Genomic DNA, 26312 nt, shown 5'->3' with positions numbered 1-26312 from the left:
TAGGTGAGTTGAGTCCACTTATATTAATGGATATTAATGACCAGTGATCGCTAGTTCCTGTTATTTTAGTTTTGGTTAGTGGTGATGTATTGTGTGTGTTTTTCCCTTCTTTGGGAATGGCTGCTGTAAGATCATCTATTGTTTGTGTTTTTGTGGGTGTAGCCAACTTCCTTGGGTTGGAGTTTTCCTTCTAGTACTTTGTGTAGGGCTGGAGTTGTGGCTTGGTATTGGTTAAAGCTGTCATTGGTTCTGTCATGTTATATCTTTTTTCCCCCCTGTCTATGGTGATTTAAAGTTTTGCTGGGGAGACTAGTCTGGGCTGGCATCTGTGGTCACTTAATGCTTGTATAACACTTAACTAGGATCTCCTGACTTTCATTGTTTCCATTGAGAAATCAGTTGTAATTCTGATAGGTTTGCCTTTACATGTTACTTGGGCTTTTTTTCTTTGCTGCTCTTAATATTCTTTCATTATTCTGTATGTTTAGTGTTTTGATTATTATGTGTCTAGAGGACTTTTTTGATCCAGTCTCTTTGGTGTTCTCTAAGCTTCTTGTATCCATCCATATATGCATATCTTTCTTTAGGTCAGGAAACTTTTCTTCTATGATTATATTAAATGTATTTTCTGTGCTTTCGATTTGAACATCTTTTCCTTCTTTTATTCCTATTATTCTTAGGTTTGGTCTTTTCATGGTGTCCCACATTTCCTAGATATTTGGTGTTAAGCTTTTGCTAGATTTAATGTTTTCTTTGACCAATTAATTTATTTCTTCTATTGTATCTTCAGTGCTTGAGATTCTGTCTTCCATGTCTTATATTCTGCTGTTTGTGCTTGCATTTGTGCTTCCAGGTAGTTTTCCCATAATTTTGATTTCTATAATTTCCTCAGTTTGTGTTTTCTTTATTGTCTCTCTTTCAGTTTTCCAGTCTTGAATAATTTCTTTCATCTGTTCGCTTTTTTTGTGGTTTTCTTTAAGGGATTTGATAATTTCTTCCAATTTTTTTGTTTGTCTTTTCATTCATTTCTTTTAGGCAATATTTTGTTTCTTCTTTAAGGGCCTTAAACATTCTATTAAAGCTACTTTTGTAATAATTTTCTTCTGCTTCATCTATATTGGGTTGTTTAAGTCTTGCTGTTGTAGGGCCATTAGTTTTATTGGTGTTGTGTTGCTCTTTGTGGTGTTGAGTGTGTTTTTACCTTGCCTCAAGCCTGCTCTGGTGGAATTCACTGGCTCAGGTCTACTCTCTTGGAGGTTACTGGCTAGAGCCTGCTCTGGCACAGGTTGCTGACTTGTGCCTACTCCCCCAGAAATCACTAATTGTGCTGGGTCCTGTAAAAAGCTCTGGCTTGGGCTTGGTCCCTCAGCAGGGGCTCCCTTGCACGTGCTTCTGTGGAGGTCACTTCCTTGGGCCTGCTCCAGTGGAGATCACTGGATCAAGCCTGCTCTTGTGAAGGTCACTGGCTCAAACATGCTCTGGTGGAGGTTGCTGGCTCAGGCCTGTTCCCACAGTTGTCTCTGGCTTTGGCCTGTTTCTGTGGTGGTCCCTTTCTTGTACCCAGTCCTATAGAGATCTCCAGTTGGGGCCTGCTCCCTTGGTGGTCACTCCCTTGTACTTTTATCTCCAAACTCTTCTGCAAACTTTTAGCAGACCAGTTCCAAAGCTCTATAATTTCATAGTTAGGTGTATCCAAATGGTCTCACTTTTATATATGAATTTTCTGTATTGGTAACTTTCCTAGTTGATGCGATCAAGTTTCTGACAGGAAGCAATTTGTGGGTGGAAGAATTTAGTTTGCCTTATTGTATGAGGTGTTACAGTTAACTATGTAGGGGAGAGGAAGTGAAAAAAGTGGCTTCTGACAGTAGTAGTGTTTAACTGGGAGACATCTATGTTTCATATTTTGTTGCAGAGAGCAATAAGAGGTGGATTCAGGCTGTAAAACCTCATCACCCCAAAAGTACTCTGAAGAAATTACCCTCTCCCTTGGACAAAGTTCTGTCTCCTAAAGAATCCATATTCTGTCAAAATCATGCCTCCAAGTGTTCAAGCACATGAATCAAAGGGATTCATTTCATATTTGGAGTACAACACTTATATTGTATTGCACCCAATTGTTCTGCTTACAAGTTTATTTTCTTAAAGACAAAATAACTTGAGTAAATTGGGTTCATGGCGTCCATGGGAGAGGGTTGAAGTGGAGGGGAAGAGAAAGAAACGGTAGCAGAGAAAAATGTATAGCTCAACAAAATCAATAAAAAGTAGAAAGAAAAAGTTTACTTTTAAATTTTATTTTATTTTTGAAATGGCAGAATGAAAATATCTTTATAATATTTTGAAGTTGACCATTTCCCATGTTGTCATCAATAAGTTATTTAAATTCAGTCTTTCTTAGTTATGGAGAACAAGATTTGTTTTTCTTTTCTGCCAGTGATAATATCCCACTGTAAATATCCTTGAAGTCAAATTGGATGCTTCTATTTAATGTGAAATTTCTGACTTTTAGGAAGAGTAGAGGAAGTACAATAAGGTAATTCCTACTGTGTGATAAACGTTTTGTTTGATGGAATTATTTTGAGCTGTAAGCAATGGCGAATAACAGTGGTTATCAGTTCGGATTTTTAATACACTTGACATGTAGGAGCTGTGTTAGAATGACAGGTTTCCTGACAGTTCTGTGCCACATTTAAAATAAAAAATGTTCATCCATTCTTCCATTGAAGGACATCTAGGTTGTTTCCAGGTTCTGGCTATTACAAATAATACAGCTAGGAACATAGTTGAAGAAATGTTTTTGTCATATGATAGGGCATCTCTTGGGTATATTCCCAAGAGTGGTATTGCTGGGTCTAGGGGTAGGTTGATCCCGAATTTCCTGAGAAACCGAAACACTGATTTTCAAAGTGGTTGCACAAGATTGCATTCCCACCAGCAATGGATGAGGGTACCCGTTCCTCCACAGCCTCTCCAGCAAAGGCTATCATTGGTGTTTTTGATTTTAGCCATTCTGACAGGTTTAAGATGATATCTCAAAGTTGTTTTGATTTGCATTTCCCTGATTGCTAAGGAGGTTGAGCATGACCTTAGGTGTCTTTTGGCTATTTGAACTTCTTCTGTTGAGAATTCTCTGTTCAGTTCAGTGCCCCATTTTTTAATTGGGTTAATTAGCAGTTTAAGAAAGTGTGGAATATATATACACATTAGAGTACTACTACGCTGCGGTAAAAAACAATGACTTCTCGAATTTTGCATGCAAATGGATGGAAATAGAAAACACTATCCTGAGTGAGGTAACCCAGACCCAAAAAGATGAACATGGGATGTACTCACTCATAATTGGTTTCTAGCCATAAATAAGGGTCACGGAGTCTACAATTGGCGAACCTAAAGAAGATAAATAAGAAGGTGAACCAAAGGAAAAACATATAGTTATCCTCTTGGCTATGGGAAGTAGACAAAATTGCCGGGGAGAAAATTGGGATCTTGGGGGTGGGGTGGGATGGGGGTAAGGGGAGATGGGGAGAGAAAAGTGAGAAGGGGAGGAAGGGGGGATCTTGGGGGAAAAGGAGGATTGGGATAAAGGAAAGTTGGATAGGGGAGCACGGAAGCACAATTCTTAGTTAAGGGAGCCACCTTAGGGTTGGCAAGAGACTTGAACCTAGAGTGGCTCCCAGGAGCCCAAGGCAATGTCCCCAGTTAGTTCCTTGGGCAGCTGAGGATAGGGAACCTGAAATGACCCTAACATATAGCAATACTGACGAATATCTTGCATATCACCATAGAACCTTCATCTGGTGATGGATGGAGATAGAGACAGAGACCCACACTGGAGCACTGGACTGAGCTCCCAAGGTCCCAATGAGGAGCGGAAGGAGGGAGAAGATAAGCAAGGAAGTCAGGACCACGAGGGGTGCACCCACCCACTGAGACAGTGGGGCTGATCTATTGGGAGCTCACCAAGGCCAGCTGGACTGTGACTGAAAAAGCATGGGATAAAGCCGGACTCTTTGAACATGGCGGACAATGAGGGCTGATGAGACGCCAAGGACAATGGCATAGGTTTTTTTTTTCCTTTGTATTTTTATTTATTTTATTTTATTTTTTTTTCGTGGAATATGTTTTTTTAATTTATTTATTTATTAAGGATTTCTGCCTCCTCTCTGCCACTGCCTCCCATTTCCCTCCCCCTCCCCCGATCAAGTCCCCCTCCCTCATCTGCTCAAAGAGCAATCAGGGTTCCCTGACCTGTGGGAAGCCCAAGGACCGCCCACCTCTATCCAGGTCTCCCAAGGTGAGCATCCAAACTGCCTAGGCTCCCCCAAAGCCAGTACGTGCATTAGGTTCAAAAACCCACTGCGATTGTTCTTGAGTTCCCATTCTTCCTCATTGTCCGCTATGTTCAGCTAGTTCAAATTTATCCCATGCTTTTTCAGACCCAGGCCAGCTGGCCTTGGTGAGTTTTGATCCTACTTCATGTTCTGGCTTTGTGGGAGCCTACCCAGTTTGGATGTTCACCTTCCTAGACATGGACGGAAGGGGGAGGACCTTGGACTTTCCACAGGGCAGGGAACCCTGACTGCTCTTTGGACTGGAGAGGGAGGGGGAGAGGAGTGGGGGGAGGGAAAGAAGGGTGGGAGGAGGGGGAGGGAAATGGGAGGCTGAAACTTTTTTTCCTTTTCTCAATAAAAAAAAATAAATAAATAAATTTATAAAAAAAATAGAAAATGTTATCATCAATTTTTCTATCTTAAAATTTATTTATGGTAAAAATTATGCCCATCAGTTTAATTAAAAATGATGTATTGTCATTAACAGTATAGGTTATATGTGATAGATTATGTTTGTGACTTTGAAAAATTAGTATATTATTTGAAAACTTATTTTATTTTAGTATTGAGGAAGAATATTCAGTGTTTTTATCATATAACATTTCTATTTATTTGCAGGTTATATAAAATATTAAATTTCTAAAATATAAGTTCTCAAGGGGTCATTAACTTGAGAATCCATAATTTTGTACAACTTTCAAATTTTTTTTATCATGATAAACTTAGTTTATTCTTGGTATACAAAGGAGTTCAACATATATAAATCAATAATTACAATATATCTCATAAATGGATTCACTGGTAGAAATCAGATGGTCATCTCAAGATATGCAACGAATTAAGACTCTTGTATTACTCCACAAAAATCCCAAGATTTATTCATGGTATAAATCCTAAAAATCTAGGAATTGAGGGAATACATAAAAATACAATAAATGTTATACATGACAAATATATCAAGGGAGGAAATACTCAAATGTTTTTACTAAAATTACAAGACATCTACTCTTCACATTTTTATCAAATATAATGCTGCTCTCTATGACGCCTTCATGCCTTCAAAACTAACACCATGTGGGAATCTCTCATACATTATGAACTTTAGATACCAGTTTGTGATGCAGCTTTGACTGCCTATGGGCACTAAAGAAATGCTTCCCATAAGATTTTGCCTCAGCACTGCTGGTTTCTTGATGGTCATGGCTGAGTTTTCAGTACCAACTAATCTGCGTCAATTGCCCTAGTAATGGAAGACATTGGCTTCAGTTGTTCTGGTCTCCTGATGATCATGGCTGAATCTTCAGATCTTGATGACTAGAACCTACAGATTCTTACTTCAGTTTGTGACAAAAAAACAGTCTCTATAGAGTTCTTGGATGCTCTCAAACTTTTCTTTGAAAGGCCACAAGGCAGGGCTTCACTCTCAAGTCATTCTCAGAGTTATCATTAAGTTCCTACAAGAGCTTTTAAAGCTCCAACTTTTCCAGCCTCAAACCTTGAAAATTCTTCACCTTTCTCTTACAAAAATTTCCAAGGTATAAAAGCCCATCACAGCAATGGTCCCATGCTTTGGTACCTATTTCTGTCCTATTTTGTTTCTACTGATGTAATAAAGAACATAATCATAAGTAACTTACAGGGAAAAGATTTATTTACCTTACATATCCAGGTCACAGATCATAGTGCACCATTAAGGTAAATCAAGGCAGAAACTTAAGCAGACTGGGACCTGTATGCAGAAACTGACACAGAAACTGTAGAGGAACACTTCTTATTGACTTTCTACAAATTACTTCCTCACCTTGCTTTCTTATACAATTCATGACCAGCTGCCCAGGAGTGGCACCAACCACAGTGGCCTGGGCCCTCCCACATCAAAGATTAATCAAGAAAATGAGCCACTGTCCAGCCTGCAGGTCATTTTCTCAGCTGAAGTTCCCTTTTTCTCATTTGACCCAAGCTTATGCTTATTTAATAAACAAACCAAAAAACCAAAATCAAAATCAAAACAAAAATCTAACTCGTACACTGACATTTTTGGAAAGATTCTATTTTGAATTTTCTATTATTAAAATTCTGTGTTTGTGTGCACATACATGGGTGTGTAGACGTGGATATCTGCTCACTGAGGTGAATGTTTCTACTGATTATATGAAATGAACAAAGGATATTGAAAGTTAGCAGCCATCGGGGTTATTTTGAAATTGTCTTTTAAGATATTTATTTTAATGAGTATTTCACTGCATAGGTTAGCAACAGATATATTACATTGTTTTCTGGTTGGCACTGAAGCAAAGTTTCCATTCAAGCATTGAATAACCCATTAAAATATATTAAAAACTTAAATATCTATAAAACACTTTTAGTTATAGAGAGTAGAGTGATATACATATACATTTGTGCTATTGATTTTATTTCTCCATAATTATTATATAACTGAGGGCTGATGAGACGCAAAGGACAATGGCACGGGGTTTTGATCCTGCTTAATGTGCTGGCTTGGTGGGAGCCTAGCCAGTTTGGATGTTCACCTTCCTAGATATGGACGGAGGGGGGAGGACCTAGGACTTACCACAGGGCAGAAAACCCTAACTGCTCTTTGGACTGGAGAGGGAGGGGGAAAGGAGTGGGAGGAGGGGGAGAAGGGTGGGAGGAGAGGGAGAAGGGTGGGAGGAGGGGGAGGGAAATGGGAGGCTGGGAGGAAGTGGAAACTTGTTTTTTTTTTTTTTCTCCTTTTCTCAATAGAAAAAAAAAAAGCTGTTTACCCAAGGACTTTCCTGCTACTAATGAGTGGTTTGCTCGATTGATCTTTCTGCCATGGTGTTTTATCTGATATGTTAAAGACCTTATTTCAGCAGCTTGTGCTCCCAGGGTTAGCGTAATGCAAATTTGAAGCTAAGACATCCTTTAGAAATCCGTTGTTTTCCCTTATTCTTTGGCTAATAGAATATGAATTATGCTTTTTAGTGAATTCTATGTGTCCATTGTCATTCAACAAACCTAAGCATTAAGAATTAAAGATAAAAAAATGTAGTCAAATTTTTTTTATCATGAAATAGCTTAAGTTTTTCAATTGCAGCTACATATAAGAAAAGCTTTTCCCCCAAGTTCTTGGATCCCAGCCCATGACAATTTAGCCACAATCTACAAGATCTGCTTTGGTATAAATGACAGCAACGGAGTCAATATTTTACTTTAATTACTATGTTGGAACAAGGTCCACTTGGAGGAGAGATTAAGTCTTGTCCCTGGTTGGTCTGTTTTGTATGAGAGATTCATGGGTGGAATAGCAGGCTTCATTACATAAGCTTTGTGTTGTAAGCACACACTCATGTCAGCAAGCAGAGAAGGCAACGATGACTCTAGGTGTGCTTCTGGGGCTTGTTCTCTCCTGTCTGTTTCTCCTTTCACTATGGAGGCAGAGCTCTGAGAGAAGAAAGCTTCCTCCTGGCCCCACTCCTCTCCCGATCATCGGAAATATTCTTCAGGTAGACCTTAAGGACATCAGCAAATCATTGAAGAATGTAAGTACATGTTTTGTTTTCTGAGTAGCATTTCAAGGGAAGTAAATGTCCCATTGTTTAAGTGAAGTATATGACTGTGGATGTTCTATGTGGTACACAATTGTAAATTTGTCACCTAAGCTTGATGTTCCAGCTGCGTTTTCATCACATCATTGTCAGAGTCATAGAATGAGGAAATGTGATACGCTGGCCAAACATTAGTGGGTGCCTAGTAGAATAGAAATCACAGCGTGGCAAAAGTCGTAAATATTTTTTCCTTCCTTAAAACTTTTGGCTGCTGGCTGAAGGAGAAACAAAGGAAGCAATTAGACAGAGATTTCCTTCACATATCTTAGCCATGCATTGCACGTAGAACTGGAAAACAAATAAAACTTTTGCAAAGAATTTAACTTCTGTTTTGTCTCCAGGAAATTATGGATCTGAACTACATAAAAAAGTGATAGGAACTGGTAGTCATCCAGGGCCAAGTATTTACTATTAGAATTCTTTTGAGTCTGAAAACACTGTTGTTTTTTTTTTTTGAAAACAAAAATGTGGCATGATGTCAGAACTTGTTTCTGAGAAATGCTACACCTTCTAGAGGTCTTTTCCTTGTAATGCACGCAGATGGCAATGTAACCTGTGTGATGAACACATATTCACCTCACTTTAAAATACAGAATATTATAGCTAAGGCTGGAGGTCCTGATTTAGATCCTCTATAAAGAGAACTTTTAGATTATGTTGAGGCAGTCACCTGGGCATTAGTTTCAAGGTGAGCAAAAGCAGATAATAAATTAAGTGTTATTAATTAATTTTTTAATGCTCAAATATGAAATACAGAATAGACAAGTGTTTGAATTTGTGACTTCTACAATTTGATATTTGGGACATTGTTGTAAGGAAGGCTGCTTGTTTGTTTTACAGCTGTCTAGCAGCTCAGTACCAAAATAATAACACAGAAACCATATTCTTTGCAATACTGTTTGGCCAATAGCTTAAGCACATATCTTGCTAACTCTTATATCCTAAACTAACCCATATCCATTAATCTGTGTATGACCATAAGGTTGTGGCTTACCAGGTAAAGTTCCAGCATCTGTCTCTGGCAGGGCTACACGGCTTCTCTCTAACTCCACTTTTTTCTTCCCAGCATTCCAGTTCAGTTTTCCCCACCCATCTCTGTTCCACCCAATCAGGCCAAGTCAGTTTTCTTTATTCATCAATGGTACTCACAACATACAGCAGGGGAATTCTGCATCACTTTCCTTTTTCTGTTTAAATAAAAAAGGAAGGTCTTAAATTTAGCATAGTAAAATTACATATAACAAATCAGGTATCAAGTAAAAATTATAGTTACAATATTTATATCTACTTCATCTTTTATCATAACTAAGGAAAACTATAATTATAATTATACATTCTTCAATCCATCAAAGACTCCAGAAGGATATAATATTACCTAAGTGAACATGAAGTGCATTGTAAGCAACTTTCAAAACTCTAGAATTGACAGAGACATCTCATTGCCTGGACAGTCACCCAAAATTCTTTTGTATTGTTGGGACACCCATCTTCAGCCTACCGGCCCATAATATCTAGCAGACTTTTCCACAAAGCAGGAAATTTCAAAGACAGTTCTGCTTATATTAGCACTTCTCAGTCACTTTCTTCTATGTCCTGCAGAATGTCTGGCAGACTCTTACATGAAGCAGGAACCCTGAAGGACTGTCTCACTTTTATGCAAGTTCAGCAGTCATTTCTCTGTTGGTTCTGCATATCCAGTTTATACATTAAGTAGTACAGGCAAGAACAGTTTCTTGCCCAAATGTCTAGCAAACTCTATAAGGAGCCTCTGAGCCCGTAGAGATGGGCTCTTGAAATAGATTCATGCTGCCAGAAGTATATGTGTCTCATTGTCATGAAAAGTTCTTAAAACAGTTTAGATGTCATATTTTGAAGGTCTCTGAAAGATTTGAAGAATACTTATCTAACTGAAATATATATATCTATATATTTGGAAAACCTAAGTAACATAACTACACGTTTGACCCAAATTTTGAAGATAAGATACCTTTAAGGTATATATGTTGGTCACTTAGCTACCTCATAGTCAAAAAATTAAAAGAAAACACAATAATATACACAATCCAGACTCTGTGTGTTTTCTATCTTTATGTGGCTTATTTTTCTTTACACTTTTAATCTATTGCTGTCTGTACCCTGTCTCTTTAAAGACTTTACATTTTATTTTTAAAACCATTTTCTTCTTTTTATAACTATCTACATTCTTTTTCTTTTCTCTTCCAAGCCTATATACATTTATCCAACACTGTGGCCCATTTTGAGGCGTTTTTTTTTTTTAAATCTGAATCTGTCTTTATTGTGTATCTGTAGTTATTTTCTACTCAGGAGCTCTTCTTAAAATGCTAAGCGCTTCTTAAAAACCTAAGCTGCAGCATTGCTAGGGCAAATATGGCAGTGCCTGTTTGCTCCATCCAGTCGGTCATGGTGGAAGTCTGAGACTACTGAGTGGGAGCTACACTCACCACCTCAGTTCTGATAACCAGTTGGCCCATGCTGCCACCAAGTAACATGCAGCATGCTGCCCACAAACCCCATTTAAATACTTGGTCTTCTGAAAGAGCCAGAGTTTGTGCTCACAGGACAGCCCAGGAAGCCGGTATTTCAAAACCATGTGGCTGTTTTTCTTCTATTGCTGAATTAGGAAAACCTCTCTTAAGGGAGCTACATCATGCCACCAGTCAAAAAAATGCTGCTGAGTTTTGTTTTTCTGTGTCTAGAATTCCTTTACAAACCCTTTCATGTTTTAAGTAGATTTTAGTTGTCTACATTGGTGCTAATTTGTAGTAGGAGGTTACCTGTTGGTTCCCGTAATTAACCCATTTTTATTAATCTGTGTATTGCCACAATGCTGTGGCTTACCAGGTAAGGTTCTGGCATCTTCCTCCTTTGTCTATTACATGGCATCTCTCTGACTACACTCTCTATAGCTGTTCTGACTTTCTACCTGGCTTTATTCTACCCTGCCATTGGCAGAAGCAGCCTATTTATTAATTAATGATAATAAAACATATTCACAGGATACAGAGGGGAACCTCACATCAAATATATAGATTTAGTAGTTAACTGAAACCTGTTTATCAATTGGGTGGGCAATTAAAGAACATTCATAAATATAAATTATTACTATTTTCCCAATATTTACCTATAATATTCAAATATTAAACCAATGTGTGGTAGAAACTATAAAATTATCATGATAATATCGGTAATAATTGAGTAAATTGCTGAATGCTGATGGTACATGTCTTTAATTCCAGCACCTGGGAGGCAGAGGCAGGCAGATATCTGAGTTTGAGACCATACTGGTCTACAAAGTGAGTTCCTGGAGAGCCAGAGCTACACAGGAAAACCCTGTCTTGGAAAACAAAATCAAAATAATTGAGCATACTGTAGAGAGAAACACTGAAAGCTTTCCCTTCATTTCTTCCTCCCTCCATCCCTCCATTCTTCCCTCTTCCCTCTCTGTCATCTGAAGAAGAGTTCACATTCAATTTTTTCCTTGTGAATTAAATTGTTTCCTATTTACAAAGAACATCATAATATTTGTATTCCTATTAAAGGCAAATATGGACTTACTTTCAACAAGATACCTAACTACTAATCATATAGAATTATTAAAAAAAAAACCTTATTCCTCTCTTATACAATACATCTTGAACACAGTCCCCCCCCCTTTACTTCTCACACTTCTTCCCCACTGTAGCTCTTCCCCATATCCACTTCCTTTTCATTTGTCTTCAGAAAACAGAAGGTCTCCTGGAGACAACCAAAGATGCCAAAACAAGATATAATAAGACAAGGCAAAAGCCCTAATATGCAGGCCTCACAAGTAAATTTAGTAGCAGGTAAAGAGTCCCAAGAACAGTCAAAAGAGTCAGGTACACACCTGCTACCACTGTTATAATTGCCAAAACATTACCAAGCTAACAGTTATACACAGAAGACCTGGAACAATTCATGCAGGCCACATGCTGTAGCAAACATTTCTCTATATTGCCAGACCCCAAATCATGAAACAGAGACTTATTATTAATTACAATAGCTCAATTGTAGCTTAGGCTTTTTTTTTTTTTAGCTTGCTCTTGTAACTTGAATTAACCCATCTCTATTAATCTACGTGCTGCTGCATGGCTTGTAGCTTTTACCTCTACTTCTGAATATCCTGTTTCTTCTTTGTCTAGCTGGTGACTCCTTTCTTCTTCCCAGAGCTCTCTCTGTCTTGAAGTCTCACCCATACCTCCTGATTAGCTATTGACCATGTAGTCTTTCTTTTTTTTCCTTATGAAATGAAGAATTGTATTGTCAAGGTCTGTATAGAATTGTATTGGGATTTTGATGGATTTGCATTATATCTGTAGATTGCTTTTGTTAGGACGGCAGTTTTTACTGTTAATATTACTGATCCATGAGCATGGGACATCTTTTGTCTTCTGATTTCTTCAATTTCTTTCTTCAAAGACATGGTAGTTTTATCATACAAATTTTCCAGTTGCTTGGTTGAAGGTTCAGCAAGATATTTTATATTATTTGAGGTTATTGTGAAAGGTGTTGTTTCCCTGAATTTTTCTCAGCTATTTTTCCTCATCATTTGTATATAGGAGGATCACTGATACTTTTGAGTTAATATTGTATCCAGTCACTTTGCTGAAGGTGTTTATTAGCTCTAGGTTTTCCCTAGTGGAATTCTTAAAGTAATGTATGTATGCTATTATATCATCTGTAAATAATGGTATTTTGACATATTCCTTTCCAGTTTATATCCCCTTGATGTCCTTTAGTTGTCTTATTGCTTTAGCTAGAACTCAAATACTTTACTGAATAGATATGGAGAGAGTGTGCAGTCTTATCTTGTTTCTGATATTGGTAAAATTGCTTTGAGATTCTCTCCATTTAATTTGATGTTGGATACAGGCTTGCTGTAAAGTGTCTTTATTATGCTAAAGTATGGTCTTTATATCCATAACCTCTCCAGTGGTTTTTTTTTTTATCTTGAGGAGGTGTTGGATTTAGTAAAGGCCTTTTTTATTGCAATCTATAGAGAGAATCATGTGTTTTTTCTTTAAGTTTTATTCATATGGTAGAGATTATATTGACAGATTTTTGTATGTTTAACCATCCTTGCTTCTCTGGGATGAAACCTACTTGGTCATGATGAATGATCTTTTTGATCTATTCTTGGATTCAGTTTACCAGTAATTTATTGAGTATTTTTCATTTGTGTGGATAAGGGAAGTTGGTTTGTAATTCTCTCTTTTTTTTGTTGAGTTTATTTGTTTTGGGCACCAGGGTAACTATGACCTCATAAAATGAATTTGGCAATATGCTTTTTGTTTCTACATTGTATAGAATAATTTGAGGAATGTTGGTGTTAACTCTTATGTAAAAGTCTGGTAGAATTCTGCACGGAAACCAGGTGTTGTCTGTGGATAAGTTAGGCTGTGAGCTATAGCAAAGAGGAAGGGAGAGAAGGATAAGGTAGGATGGTCTGTGGGATCCACAGGAGGCATGGATGAGGGAAAATGAACAGCAGCTGATATGCTGTTTCAGTGCTAAGGGCAACTATAAGAACAGAGAAGTCGACCAATGGAATCGAATAGAAGACCCTGACATTAACCCACAAACCTATGAACACCTGGTTTTCGATAAAGGAGCTAAAAGTATACAATGGAAAAAAGAGAGCATCTTCAACAAATTGTGCTGGCAAAACTGGATGTCAACCTGTAGAAGAATGAAAATAGATCCATATCTATCACCATGCACAAAACTCAAGTCCAAATGGATTAAAGACCTCAATATCAGTACGAACACACTGAACCTGATAGAAGAGAAAGTGGGAAGTACTCTACAACACATGGGCACAGGAGACCACTTCTTACGTACAATCCCAGCAGCACAGACATTAAGGACCTCATTGAATAAATGGGACCTCCTGAGACTGAGAAGCTTCTGTAAAGCAAAGGACACTGTCACTAAGACACAAAGGCAACCCACTAACTGGGAGAAGATCTTCACCAACCCTGCAACTGACAAAGGTCTGATCTCCAAAATATATAAAGATCTCAAGAAACTAGACCGTAAAAGGCTAACCAACCCAATTATAAAATGGGGCATTGAGCTGAACAGAGAATTCTCAACAGAAGAAGTTCAAATGGCCAAAAGACACTTAAGGTCATGCTCAACCTCCTTAGAGATCAGGGAAATGCAAATCAAGACAACTTTAAGATACCATCTTACACCTGTCAGAATGGCTAAAATAAAAAACACCAATGATAGCCTTTGTTGGAGAGGTTGTGGAGAAAGGGGTACACTCATCCATTGCTGGTGGGAATGCAAACTTGTGCAACCACTTTGGAAAGCAGTATGGCGGTTTCTCAGGAAATTCGGGATCAACTTACCCCTGGACCCAGCAATACCACTCTTGGGAATATACCCAAGAGAGGCCTTATCATACAACAAAAGTATATGCTCTACGATGTTCATAGCAGTATTGTTTGTGATAGCCAGAACTTGGAAACAACCTAGATGCCCTTCAATGGAAGAATGGATGAAGAAAGTATGGAATATATACATATTAGAGTATTACTCAGCAGTAAGAAACAAGGACTTCTTGAATTTTGCATACAAATGGATGGAAATAGAAAACACTATCCTGAGTGAGGTAAGCCAGACCCAAAAAGAGGAACATGGGATGTACTCACTCATATTTGGTTTCTAGCCATAAACCAAGGACATTGAGCCTATAATTAGTGATCCTAGAGAAGCTAAATAAGGAGAACCCAAAGAAAAACATATAGGCATCCTCCTGAATATTAACCTTCAGCAAGCGATGAAAGGAGACAGAGACAGAAACCCACATTGGAGCACAGGACTGAAATCTCAAGGTCCAAATCAGGAGCAGAAGGAGAGAGAGCACGAGCAAGGAACTCAGGACCGCGAGGGGTGCACCCACACACTGAGACAATGGGGATGTTCTACTGGGAACTCACCAAGACCAGCTGGCCTGGTGAGAAGCCTGGGATAAAACCAGACTCTCTGAACATAGCGGACAATGAGGACTACTGAGAACTCAAGAACAATGGCAATGGGTTTTTGATCCTACTGCACGCACTGGCTTTGTGGGAGCCTAGGCAATTTGGATGCTCAACTTACTAGACCTGGATGGAGGTGGGGGTTCCTTGGACTTTCCACAGGACAGGGAACCCTGATTGCTTTTCTGGCTGGGGGGGGGACTTAATTGGGGGAGGGAGAGGGAATTGGGAGGCGGTGGCGGGGAAGAGACAGAAATCTTTAATAAATAACTAAATTAAAAAAAAAAGAGAAAAAAAGGAGAAAATCTTTAAATAACAAGGAAAAAAAAAAGAACTGTTTCTGGAATTGCAGAAAGAGTGAGGAAGGTCTGTGTGCAGCCTCCAGGTAGCCTTTTGGTAGTCAAATACTAACATCTTTTTGCTCCATTTTTAATTAGTTTTTTATTTTCCAGTTTTCAAAAGTCTATGGTTCCGTGTTCACTCTATACTTGGGCAGGAAGCCTACTGTGGTGTTGCATGGATATAAAGCTTTAAAAGAAGCCTTCATTGATCATGGAGATGAGTTTGCTGGAAGAGGAAACTTTCCAATGGCTGAAAAGATTGGTAAAGGTCATGGTAAGTGCCCATGTGCCTACAAGTTCATGCATCTATCTCTCCATACACCTATGTGTTCATGCATGTATGTTGGGCTGTGGTCACAGGGAATTTGAGAATGGAATGTAATCTTGAAAACTTGTTCAGACCCAACTTGGCTTTCTGTTTGGCAGCCACCCATCAGCCCCACTTCCTTATTTGGGAATCTTCCTACTCATATCTGTTTTTTCTTTTAGGCATAGTTTTTAGTAGTGGGAGAACCTGGAAGGAGATGAGGCGCTTCTCACTAATGACTCTACGGAACTTTGGAATGGGGAAGAGGAGCATTGAGGACCGTGTTCAAGAGGAAGCTCGCTGTCTTGTGGAGGAACTGAGGAAATCCAATGGTGAGGGTTACTCATCATAGACTTCTGTCTTGTTTTTATGTCTTTGAATAGTTTTGAGGGTGGCTAGAGCTTTCATTCTGTGTTCTGGCTCTGTTTTCATATGGAAAGTGTGACTTGCAGTAAAAAATTTAGGAGAGCTTTTATATCTGTGATTTTTGTTTTATGAAGGGATTCTGCCAGTTGTAGAGGATCTAAGTCATCATTTTCTTTAGATATTTTTCACCTGTTTTGTTTTTAAAATCCAAAATGTCTATATAAATTTTTGGTTTTGAACTTACTTTCTGATGTTTTAAGGAAGAATAATTTTCCTCAGCATAAACATTAATTTCAGTAGCAAATACTTGGTATGTGAATATGCATCACAGTTGTATAGAGCAGAAACCTAGTGGTAAAATTGTTCTTAACTGGACTGTGTTGTATAGCTGACACATGTCATGCCCAGGCATAAAGTTCTGGTGGATATTGCTTTGTAACACATTTTTTTTTTTTTACGTGACAATATCTTAATAAAGGCCTATTGGTTCATTCTCTTCTAAAACCATAGCATAATTTGTACAAGACAGAATGTACTATTTCTAATATTTTATGGTTTTGATTCATAGTTTTGAACAAATATATCATTGCATGATTCTGTAAAATTAATGTTCAGTTTTCAGTAATGTATGCAGCTAGGCTCCACTATTGGTTCCATCTTCATTTATTCATCTCATCTCCCTCTGTTTGCTGTATTTACAGTTATATGTTTATGAAAATAATTGTATTTTTTTTTGCTCTCAAGATTACAATTGCTTGACATACTTGTCACAATGAAACATGACCTGGTTTTTAAATGCTATCTTTTAAATTAAGTGAAAGGAAAAAAGAGTGATATTTCTTTTGTGAGTCACATATACCCACACTCACATATACTCTTAGCCGCTTACCCTTATCCATGAGTGTAATACATTTTAAAAATAAACTTCTCACTCCTTTGACATAATAAGATATGTATTGAAATAGCACTTTCATGAATGCTATAGTGTTTAAAAGCATATGGCATTCAAACAACTGACTCAATTTATTATTGTCAAATGTTCTATTACTTATCTGAGGTACTTTTGATTCAAGATATTTTTCTTTTAGGGTCTATGAGTTTGAGTTTTGTAAGTGCTTTATATAAAAGTGTAACCGTTTGAATTTGATTATGGAGACATCCACAAAGAATACACAAATGTTAAAATGTAAGGAATTTAGGGGATGATGAACAATGTTAGTTATTTCACCTGCTGCTGTAATAAAATACCTGATTAAAGCAACTGAAGAAATGAAGAAATTACTTGGGCTTATAGTTTTAGTTTTAGTCTATTGTGATGGAATTGTGTCTTGGTCACCCCATAAGTTTGGTGAAAGCAGAGATAAGAATTCTCCTAATTGGCCAGGTTCCTTCCATTTATGCAGCCTAGCACCAAAGACTAAGGAATGGTGACCTCCTCATATAGGATCGATCTTCCCAGCTCCCTAGCATGTCCAGAAGCCACTATGCCTGGTGATGCTAAATCCTGTCAAGTTGGCAATCAGTATTAATCATTACAGACATTTATTTCCTATGAAAGGGAGAAAATCAGAGGGATTTTAGACATTGAAGTGAGAATTAAAAACCATCTTTTTCTACTTTTGTTTTCTTTCTTTTGAGGGCATATTTCAAGCAAAGGTTCTCATCTTAACTTTACCACAAGAAATCCATTTTATGTTTAATGTTTATTAATACAAATTTCAGTTCATATAACATAGATGTGTTTCTTTTACATATTAGCTTTCTGAATATATGAAGTCAACACGTTCTCTCTATTTATTTATTATACTCTACTTGCTAAGGACACGAGCCTTTAATCCTATATATAAATTTTCCTAAGTTCCTATCATTCTTTCCCTTTCTTCTTTTTTGGGCGCAGATGCTTTTCCCCCTTTACTTTTGTTTGTTCTTCAAGAAGTGTGTACAGTGCATTTTGATCATATTCACACTCCACCTCTTCCCAGATCCCCCTGCCTTTCATTCCCATGCATCTTTGTATCATGTTATCCAGAGGCATTACAAAGAGACTTGGATCTCCCCAAAAGTCTTGAATTGCTGAGGGTTTAAAAAGTCTCTTTTCCAAACCTCTGTGGAGATAGGCTAGTCAATAAAGGGGTGAAATAAAGACAGTATACTCAATGTCATGATTTGGATAGATGGTCAGATCAATGAAACCATATAAAATATAAACGGTTCGAGGCCAGCCTGGTCTACAAGAGCTAGTTCCAGGACAGGAACCAAAAGCTACGGAGAAACCCTGTCTCGAAAAATCAAAAAAAAAATATAAAAATGATGTACAGATGTAATGCATATTGTTATGTCTACCAGCCATCTGTGGGTAAGACTTGTCATAAGTTCTTTTACCTATTAGGTGATAGAGTGTTTTACACACATTTATTTCAGTGGCATTGATGTTTGATTTCCTTCTGTATGCTGTGAATGTTTTATTATCATTCCTTAATAAAGAAACTGCCTCAGCCTATGGCAGGGCAGAATAAAACCGGGTGGGAAATGCGAACATATATGTTTATACATATATGGAGAGAGAGAGAGAGAGAGAGAGAGAGAGAGAGAGGGGTGTGGAGTCAGAGAGACGCCATGTACCTGCCAAAAAAAAAAGATAAAAGATGCCAAAACTTACTGGTAGGCACAGCCTCATGGTGATTCATAGATTAGCACAAACATGGGTTAATTTAACACATAAGAGCTACATAGAAATATGCCTGAGTCATCAGCTAAGCAGTGTTGTAATTAATATTGTTACTGTGTGATTATTTGGGTCTGGGTGACTGGGAAACAAAAGTTAATCTCCGCTTATGTGACATTTTGCAATTTTTCCCAACTCTTCAGGTTCACCCTGTGACCCTACCTTCATCCTGGCCTGTGCTCCTTGCAATGTCATCTGTTCCATTATTTTCCAGAATCGTTTTGATTATAAAGATCAGGAATTTCTCAACTTCATGAATGTCCTAAATGAAAATATAGAGATTCTAAGTTCCCCTTGGATGCAGGTGAGCTCAAGCTTCTTTCTTTAAAAATAAAACAAAACAAAAACCAATAAAACCCCCAAACCTCTTCTAGATATATGTTTTTTGAAATTCCAAATATATTTTTAGACAAATGAAAGCCTAACTGTAGGTTGTTTCATTAAATCTCAAATCACTTTCTCTAAAAATCAATGCTCAGAAGATCCCGACATAACTCAGTGGACATCTGTTTTAGTTTTGAAATCTGTTAGCAACAAGGCTTATGTTTCATTTAATACTTTAGAGATCTTGTCAAAAACACTTTGGAGGAATTTCATAGTGAGAATATTTTCTTCAAGTTGGGACAGTGTATGGAATCATTGAAACTGCCAGTACCCCTGAAGTATGGCAGTGTTTATTAAATATTAAATAGTAAGCAGCTGACATCCTAAGTAGCAATATGTCTGCATAGGAATGATAAAATGTTTAAATGGTGTTTGGATCCCATCACATTTATTCCTGTGTTGAACTGCGTTAATAATTTGTCTAAACAATTTTGAAGTATACATCCGGCTGGTCTGCGCAGGTTCACAATTATACTTAAAAAATTCTTAAGACTCTCACTGCTAAAATTCCTGACCAAGGAAGTGAAAGATCTACTTGACAAGAACTATAAGTCTTTGAAGAAAGAAATTGAAGAAGACACCAGAAAATGGAAAGACCTCCCTTGCTCTTGGATAGGGAGGATCAACATAGTAAAAATGGCAATTTTACCAAAAGCAATCTATAGATTCAATGCAATCCCCATCAAAATCCCATCAAAATTCTTCACAGATCTGGAGAAGACAATAATTAACTTTATATGGAAAAACAAAAAACCCAGGATAGCCAAAACAATCTTGTACAATAAAGGATTGTCTGGAGGCATTACCATCCCTGACTTCAAACTCTATTACAGAGCTACAGTATTGAAAACAGCTTGGTATTGGCATAAAAACAGAGAAGTCGACCAATGGAATCGAATAGAAGACCCTGACATTAACCCACAAACCTATGAACACCTGATCTTCGATAAAGGAGCTAAAAGTATACAATGGAAAAAAGAGAGCATCTTCAACAAATGGTGCTGGCAAAACTGGATGTCAATCTGTAGAAGAATGAAAATAGATCCATATCTATCACCATGCACAAAACTCAAATCCAAATGGATTAAAGACCTCAATATCAGTCCGAACACACTGAACCTGATAGAAGAGAAAGTGGGAAGTACTCTACAGCACATGGGCACAGGAGACCACTTCCTATGTATAACCCCAGCAGCACAGACACTAAGGGCATCATTGAATAAATGGGACTTCCTGAGGCTGAGAAGCTTCTGTAAAGCAAAGGACACTGTCACTAAGACAAAAAGACAACCCACTGACTGGGAGAAGATCTTCACCAACCCTGCAACGGACAAAGGCTTGATCTCCAAAATATATAAAGAACTCAAGAAACTAGACCGTAAAAGGCTAATCAACCCAATTATAAAATGGGGCACTGAGCTGAACAGAGAATTCTCAACAGAAGAACTTCAAATGGCCAAAAGATACTTAAGGTCATGCTCAACTTCCTTAGCGATCAGGGAAATGCAAATCAAGACAACTTTAAGATACCACCTTACACCTGTCAGAATGGCTAAAATTAAAAACACCAATGATAGCCTTTGCTGGAGAGGTTGTGGAGAAAGGGGTACACTCACCCATTGCTGGTGGGAATGCAAACTTGTGCAACCACTCTGGAAAGCAGTGTTTCGGTTTCTCAGGAAATTCAGGATCAACCTACCCCTGGATCCAGCAATACCACTCTTGGGAATATACCCAAGAGAGGCCCTATCATACAACAAAAGTATATGCTCAACTATGTTCATGGCAGCATTGTTTGTAATAGCCAGAACCTGGAAACAACCTAGATGCCCTTCAACGGAAGAATGGATGAAGAAAGTATGGAATATATACATATTAGAGTATTACTCAGCAGTAAAAAACAAGGACTTCTTGCATTTTGCATACAAATGGATGGAAATAGAAAACACTATCCTGAGTGAGGTAAGCCAGACCCAAAAAGAGGAACATGGGATGTACTCACTCATATTTGGTTGCTAGCCATAAATAAAGGACATTGAGCTTATAATTCATGTTCCTAGAGAAGCTAAATAAGGCGAATCCAAAGACAAACACATAGGCATCCTCAGGAATATTAACCTTCATCAGGCGATGAAAGGAGACAGTGACCCACACGGGAGCACCGGACAGAAATCTCAAGGTCCAAATCAGGAGCAGAAGGAGACGGAGCACGAGCAAGGAACTCAGGACCACGAGGGGTGCACCCACACACTAAGACAATGGGGATGTTCTATTGGGATCTCACCAAGGCCAGCTGGCCGAGGTCTGAAAAAGCATGGGATAAATCCGGACTAGCTGAACATAGCGGACAATGAGGAATACTGAGAATTCAAGAACAATTGCAGTGGGTTTTTGATCCTACTGCACGTACTGGCTTTGTGGGAGCCTAGGCAGTTTGCTCACCTTACGAGACCTGGATAGAGGTGGGCAGTCCTTGGGCTTCCCACAGGTCAGGGAACCCTGATTGCTCTTCGAGCAGATGAGGGGGGGGGGGACTTGATCGGGGGGAGGGGGAGGGAAATGGGAAGCGGTTGTGGGGACGAGGCAGAAATCCTTAATAAATAAATAAATTAAAAAAAAAAAGACTCTCACTGCTAAAATTCTTATTCTGTGTCTGAGAGTGACTGATGGAAATTAAGTAGCAAGTATGAGATCAATGCATCTATTCAGGATATCCCAAGTTCCTTTATCTCTGTTGCAGTCTAAAAAATGTAAATCACATCATTTCATGGTGTTTTGTATTCAAGGTTGTAGTGAAGAAGTTGTGGAGAAAATGAAGGAGCTGGTGTAACATTTATGTATGGAATAAAGATTGTGTGAGATTTTGTGCAGTGGTTATCATGTGTGAGCTGGTTCATTACGCTCTTCTATCAACATCTTCACAAGCAAAGAGAATTTTTGCATGCACCATAAAAATACTTCATCTAAATGGATAATATATTTTATTTATTTTGTATTGATACTTTCTGGCCAAGGTCCACTATAAGGCACACTTATATACATCTCATGTTTTAAACTTTCATCATTTTCTTTTGTAGATTTGCAACAATTTTCCTGCTATTATTGATTATCTACCAGGAAGACACAGACAATTATTTAAAAATTTCACTTTTACAAAACATTATTTTTCATCAAAAATAACAGAGCACCAAGAATCACTGGATATTAACAATCCTCGGGACTTTATTGATTGCTTTCTGATCAAAATGGAGCAGGTAAAATGATAACAGACCTTCAATTTAGTTATTTGTTTGCTTGAGTATATTTTGTTCCATGAATAAAATATTCATGTTTTACAGTGATATTCAAATGGTAAAGGCCAGTAATGTTTGACAAGCACTTTGTGTTCATAACATATAAATGAATTAGTTGTACGTATCCCAGATAGCATAAAGTTAAGTAATTTGAATATATTGAGCCCAAGTTTTAGACCAAAATAATCTTATAATGCAATAGGCCATGGAATCAAAACATTTCTAAACCTCTCAGAAAAAAATGTCATGACATAATAGAAAAATGAAAGTTGTCTTTGCAGACAATGTATGAAAACTTAAAAAAAGCAGCTCAAGCTAGCCAGACTTTCTACAGCATCTGCATATTGAACTAAAGTTTAAAATATTAGGTATGGATAGCTGAGTGAATTTCAGATGAATTATTAATTGTAGCATGTCGTGTGAGAAGGGAATGATTAGTGCAGAAGAGTAAAGGTGACTTAACTGAGTATAACTTCAAGTGGATTCACGTGGACGTGAAATTAAAGATTGATGTGTATTAGGTACCTATATGAATAAATGCTCCTTCTGTCATGGCTCCGTTTGTTGTAAAGCCACTATTCTCATTGAACACTATTGGAACTTATCTTAAAAGTAAGGTGTTTGTTTGTTTGCTTTGTGATCTCTCTATTCTGTTCCACTGAACCGTACCCTTATGCTAGTTGTGTCCTGGATTTAGTATTCTTATTCAAGCAGTATACTTCTCCCATGAGACTCAGGGACTTCCCATCTTTCTTTACTACATTTACAATTGGGAGGTTCATCTTTGGGAATATCCCTAACACAATGTACTATTTGACTTTTCTCCTCCTTTTCTTTTTATGTGTATTTGATGTGGGAGTCCCCTTTGTGTTCTGTGATTACCACTAATGAATGAAGAAAGTGCTTTGGCCTATTGATAGGGCAGAATTTAGGTAGGCGGGGAGGACTAGACTGAATGCTGGGAGAAAGAAGGGTGGAGTCAGAGAGATGCCATGGAGCCGCCCCCAGAGTCAGACATGCCGAAGAAACTTAAGCTGGTTAGCCATTGTCACTTGGTGATACAGAGATTACTAGAAATGTGTTAATTTAATATGTAAGAGTTAGCCTATAAAAATTTATAGCTAATGGGCCAAGCAGTGATTTAGTTAATATAGTTTCTGTGTGGTATTTTGGGTTCTGGGCAGCCAGGATAAACAAGCCGCTCCATTCAACATGTATTTTGAGTAAGACATCAAAAAATGAAACGAGGCTTTAATTCTTTCATTTTTGTCTCTTTGGGAAGATGGTACACTGTATGGTTCACATGATTGAAGAGTCTCATGAAAAAAATTTTCCAGACAAGACACTGGGTGTAGGAGGTAAAGATGGGTCAGTGGGTTTACATATTTCTTGAACACATGCCAGTTTCTTCTTCTATGGCACGCTGTAAGGTCTGTCATGTTAAACTCAGCATATGCAAGTCATTTTATTCACTCTGTACATTGACAAAATTTTGCTGGCTAACACTGTAAAATCATTCCTAGGAAAAGAACAACCCAAAGACAGAGTTTACCCACGAAAACTTGTTCTTCTCAGCAGCTGACCTGTTTTCTGCTGGGACTGAGACAACAAGTACAACACTGAGGTACTCTCTGCTGCTCCTGCTCAAGCACCCAGAAGTCACAGGTAAGGACACAGGTGGGAAGCAAGAAATTCAGAAAGGAACTGGAAGAAACACATGGAGTCCTGTGTTTTGTTTTTCTCAGGGAAGCCTCAGAAATTAACTGTGTGTGCCATTGCAATCTGCTACATCTATCAAGAGGACTGAAGTAAGGTGTCTCAGCTCTTAGCAGAGCTCATATTTCATAAAAGTGAGGTTGGAAGGCAGGAAGAAAGACTAATAAAATATTGTTCCAGAGCCTGAGGACATTTTTTTTACTTATTCTGACAATTCTTTTGTTGGAATAGAAACTCTCCTCACAGAAGAAGATATACCAATTCTAGATTTTTAATGAGACATAATCCTGGAAATTATTCTAAAAGTTTAGGTCCATTAAAAAGGCTTTGCCATTTTGCCAGAATTTCTAAAGGGATTTCATTTATTATTCTAGAAGTAAGTTTTCATAAAAATATACAGCATAGCACAGATTATTGGGGGACTATCCTATAATTGTATCTTTTTTAATTTCTTTTTTTAAATTTATTTATTTATTATGGATTAAAGACCTATAATTGTATCTTAAATTAAAAAAACATTCTATGTATGTGAATGTTTTTTTGTTTTGAAAAATGCCTTTATTTGTTTTCAATCAAATCCAAATCCAGCTATATCTACGATTGAGATATCATTCTTTTTTTCAACTTTATACATTTTTAAAAAAAAATTTGTTCATTTTACATATCAACCACAGTTCCTCCTCCTCTTCCTCCTCCCTCTCCTCCCACAACTCCCCCCAAATCACTCCTCATCCACTCCTCAGAAAGGGTATGGCCTGGCATAGTCAGGTGAGACAGGACCAAGACCCTCCCCACTGCATCAAGGCTAAGCAAGATATCCCACCATCTGGATAGATGGATAGATCCTGGTCCCGCTGCCAGGGGTCCCACAAACCGTTCAGGCTACACAAGTGTCTCCCACATGCAGAGGACCTAACTGACTTTGGGTCAGTTGTCTGTGGATTTCCCAGCCACGCTCTTGATCCCTTTTGTTCATGTAACATCTCATCTCTCTCGTCTTTTTTTTTTTTTTTAAACAGTTTCTTTTTCGTTTCAAATCTGTATAAGTGATTGTGCTGGTCTTGAAGCAGAAATGAAAACACTTGATGGTTTCTGGCCTTGGAATTTTTCTTTCTGAGAATGTCTCTGAATAACTTCTATCAAGAGTCAGAGAGAGAGAGAGAGAGAGAGAGAGAGAGAGAGAGAGAGAGATGCTTTATCTGTGCAGTTGATCACAAGCATGCGTACTACAGTTTCATCAGACAGAATGGATGCCAATTGTGGCAGCACAGGTTTAAAATCCCACTCTGGGGAGGCAGAAACATGAAGAACCCTGTGGACTTGCTAGTCAGCTAGCCTGGCCTAACTGGTGCACTGCAGACCAAAATGACTGTCTCAAAGAAGGCAAACAATATTCCTGTGGCTGATTTTACTATGGACTTCACATTCATGCACATCTGCACACACATGAAAATGCACACACACCCACAGCTGCAAACTCTTAAACATGAACATACACATATACATATGCACACATACATGCATACCCACTCATAAGAAATAAGCTCCTACTATTTATTTGTCTAACAAAGTTTCTTTGGCTCATGGCAATTGCATGAGATGTCCCCTTTAAAATTTCCTCCACCTGTACCCTGTTTTTTTCAGAATAGCATAAAAGGGAAGAAATAGATTTCTTATGATGATTCTTTGGTTCGTAACACAACCTTTTCATAGTTAAGTATGTGTGTGTGTGTGTGAGCACACGCGCGCGAGTGTGCACTCTGTTTTTTTTTTTAAATTTTTTATTGAGAAAAAGAGAAAAAAAAAGTTTCCGCCTCCTCCCAGCCTCCCATTTCCCTCCCCCTTCCTCCCACCCTTCTCCCCCTCCCCCACTCCTTTTCCCTTCCCTCTCCAGTCCAAAGAGCAGTCAGGGTTCCTTGCACTGTGGAAAGTCCAAGGTCCTCCCCTCTCCATCCATTTCTAGGAAGGTGAACATCCAAACTGACTAGGCTCCCACAAAGCCAGAACATGAAGTAGGATCAAAACCCCGTGCCATTGTCCTTGGCTTCTCAGCAGCCCTCATTGTTCGCCATGTTCAGAGAGTCTGGTTTTATCCCATGATTTTTCAGTCACAGTCCAGCTGACCTTGGTGAGCTCCCAATAGATCAGTCCCACTGTCTCCGTGGGTGGGTGCACCCCTGGTGGTCCTGACTTCTTTGCTCATGTTCTCCCTCCTGCTCCTCATTGGGACC

The 26312-nt window shown here is 38.2% G+C and overlaps 1 protein-coding gene across 3 annotated transcripts in view; it reads left to right on the top strand.

Moving 5' to 3' along the window:
* The first annotated feature begins 7599 nt into the window (after positions 1-7599).
* Positions 7600-26312, top strand: part of LOC121454787 (cytochrome P450 2C42-like) — a 31393-nt gene continuing 12680 nt past the window's right edge. The window contains exons 1-6 of one of the 3 annotated variants that reach the window (XM_041662196.1): positions 7601-7855; positions 15402-15564; positions 15780-15929; positions 18832-18992; positions 22150-22326; positions 23889-24030. In XM_041662196.1, coding sequence (XP_041518130.1) covers positions 7688-7855; positions 15402-15564; positions 15780-15929; positions 18832-18992; positions 22150-22326; positions 23889-24030 — 961 coding nt within the window. In that variant the 5' untranslated portion in view covers positions 7601-7687. Of the gene's footprint in view, positions 7856-15401; positions 15565-15779; positions 15930-18831; positions 18993-22149; positions 22327-23888; positions 24031-26312 lie in introns of all 3 variants that reach the window. The other 2 variants (XM_041662198.1, XM_041662197.1) reach the window with 2 other exon arrangements.

Source organism: Microtus oregoni, unplaced genomic scaffold (genome assembly GCF_018167655.1).
Source record: "Microtus oregoni isolate MIOR12 unplaced genomic scaffold, Mior012 000012F_ref0000307, whole genome shotgun sequence".
Lineage (NCBI taxonomy): Eukaryota > Metazoa > Chordata > Mammalia > Rodentia > Cricetidae > Microtus > Microtus oregoni.
Note: the sequence above shows the minus strand (reverse complement) of the source record. Positions and strands in the feature narration are given on the sequence as shown.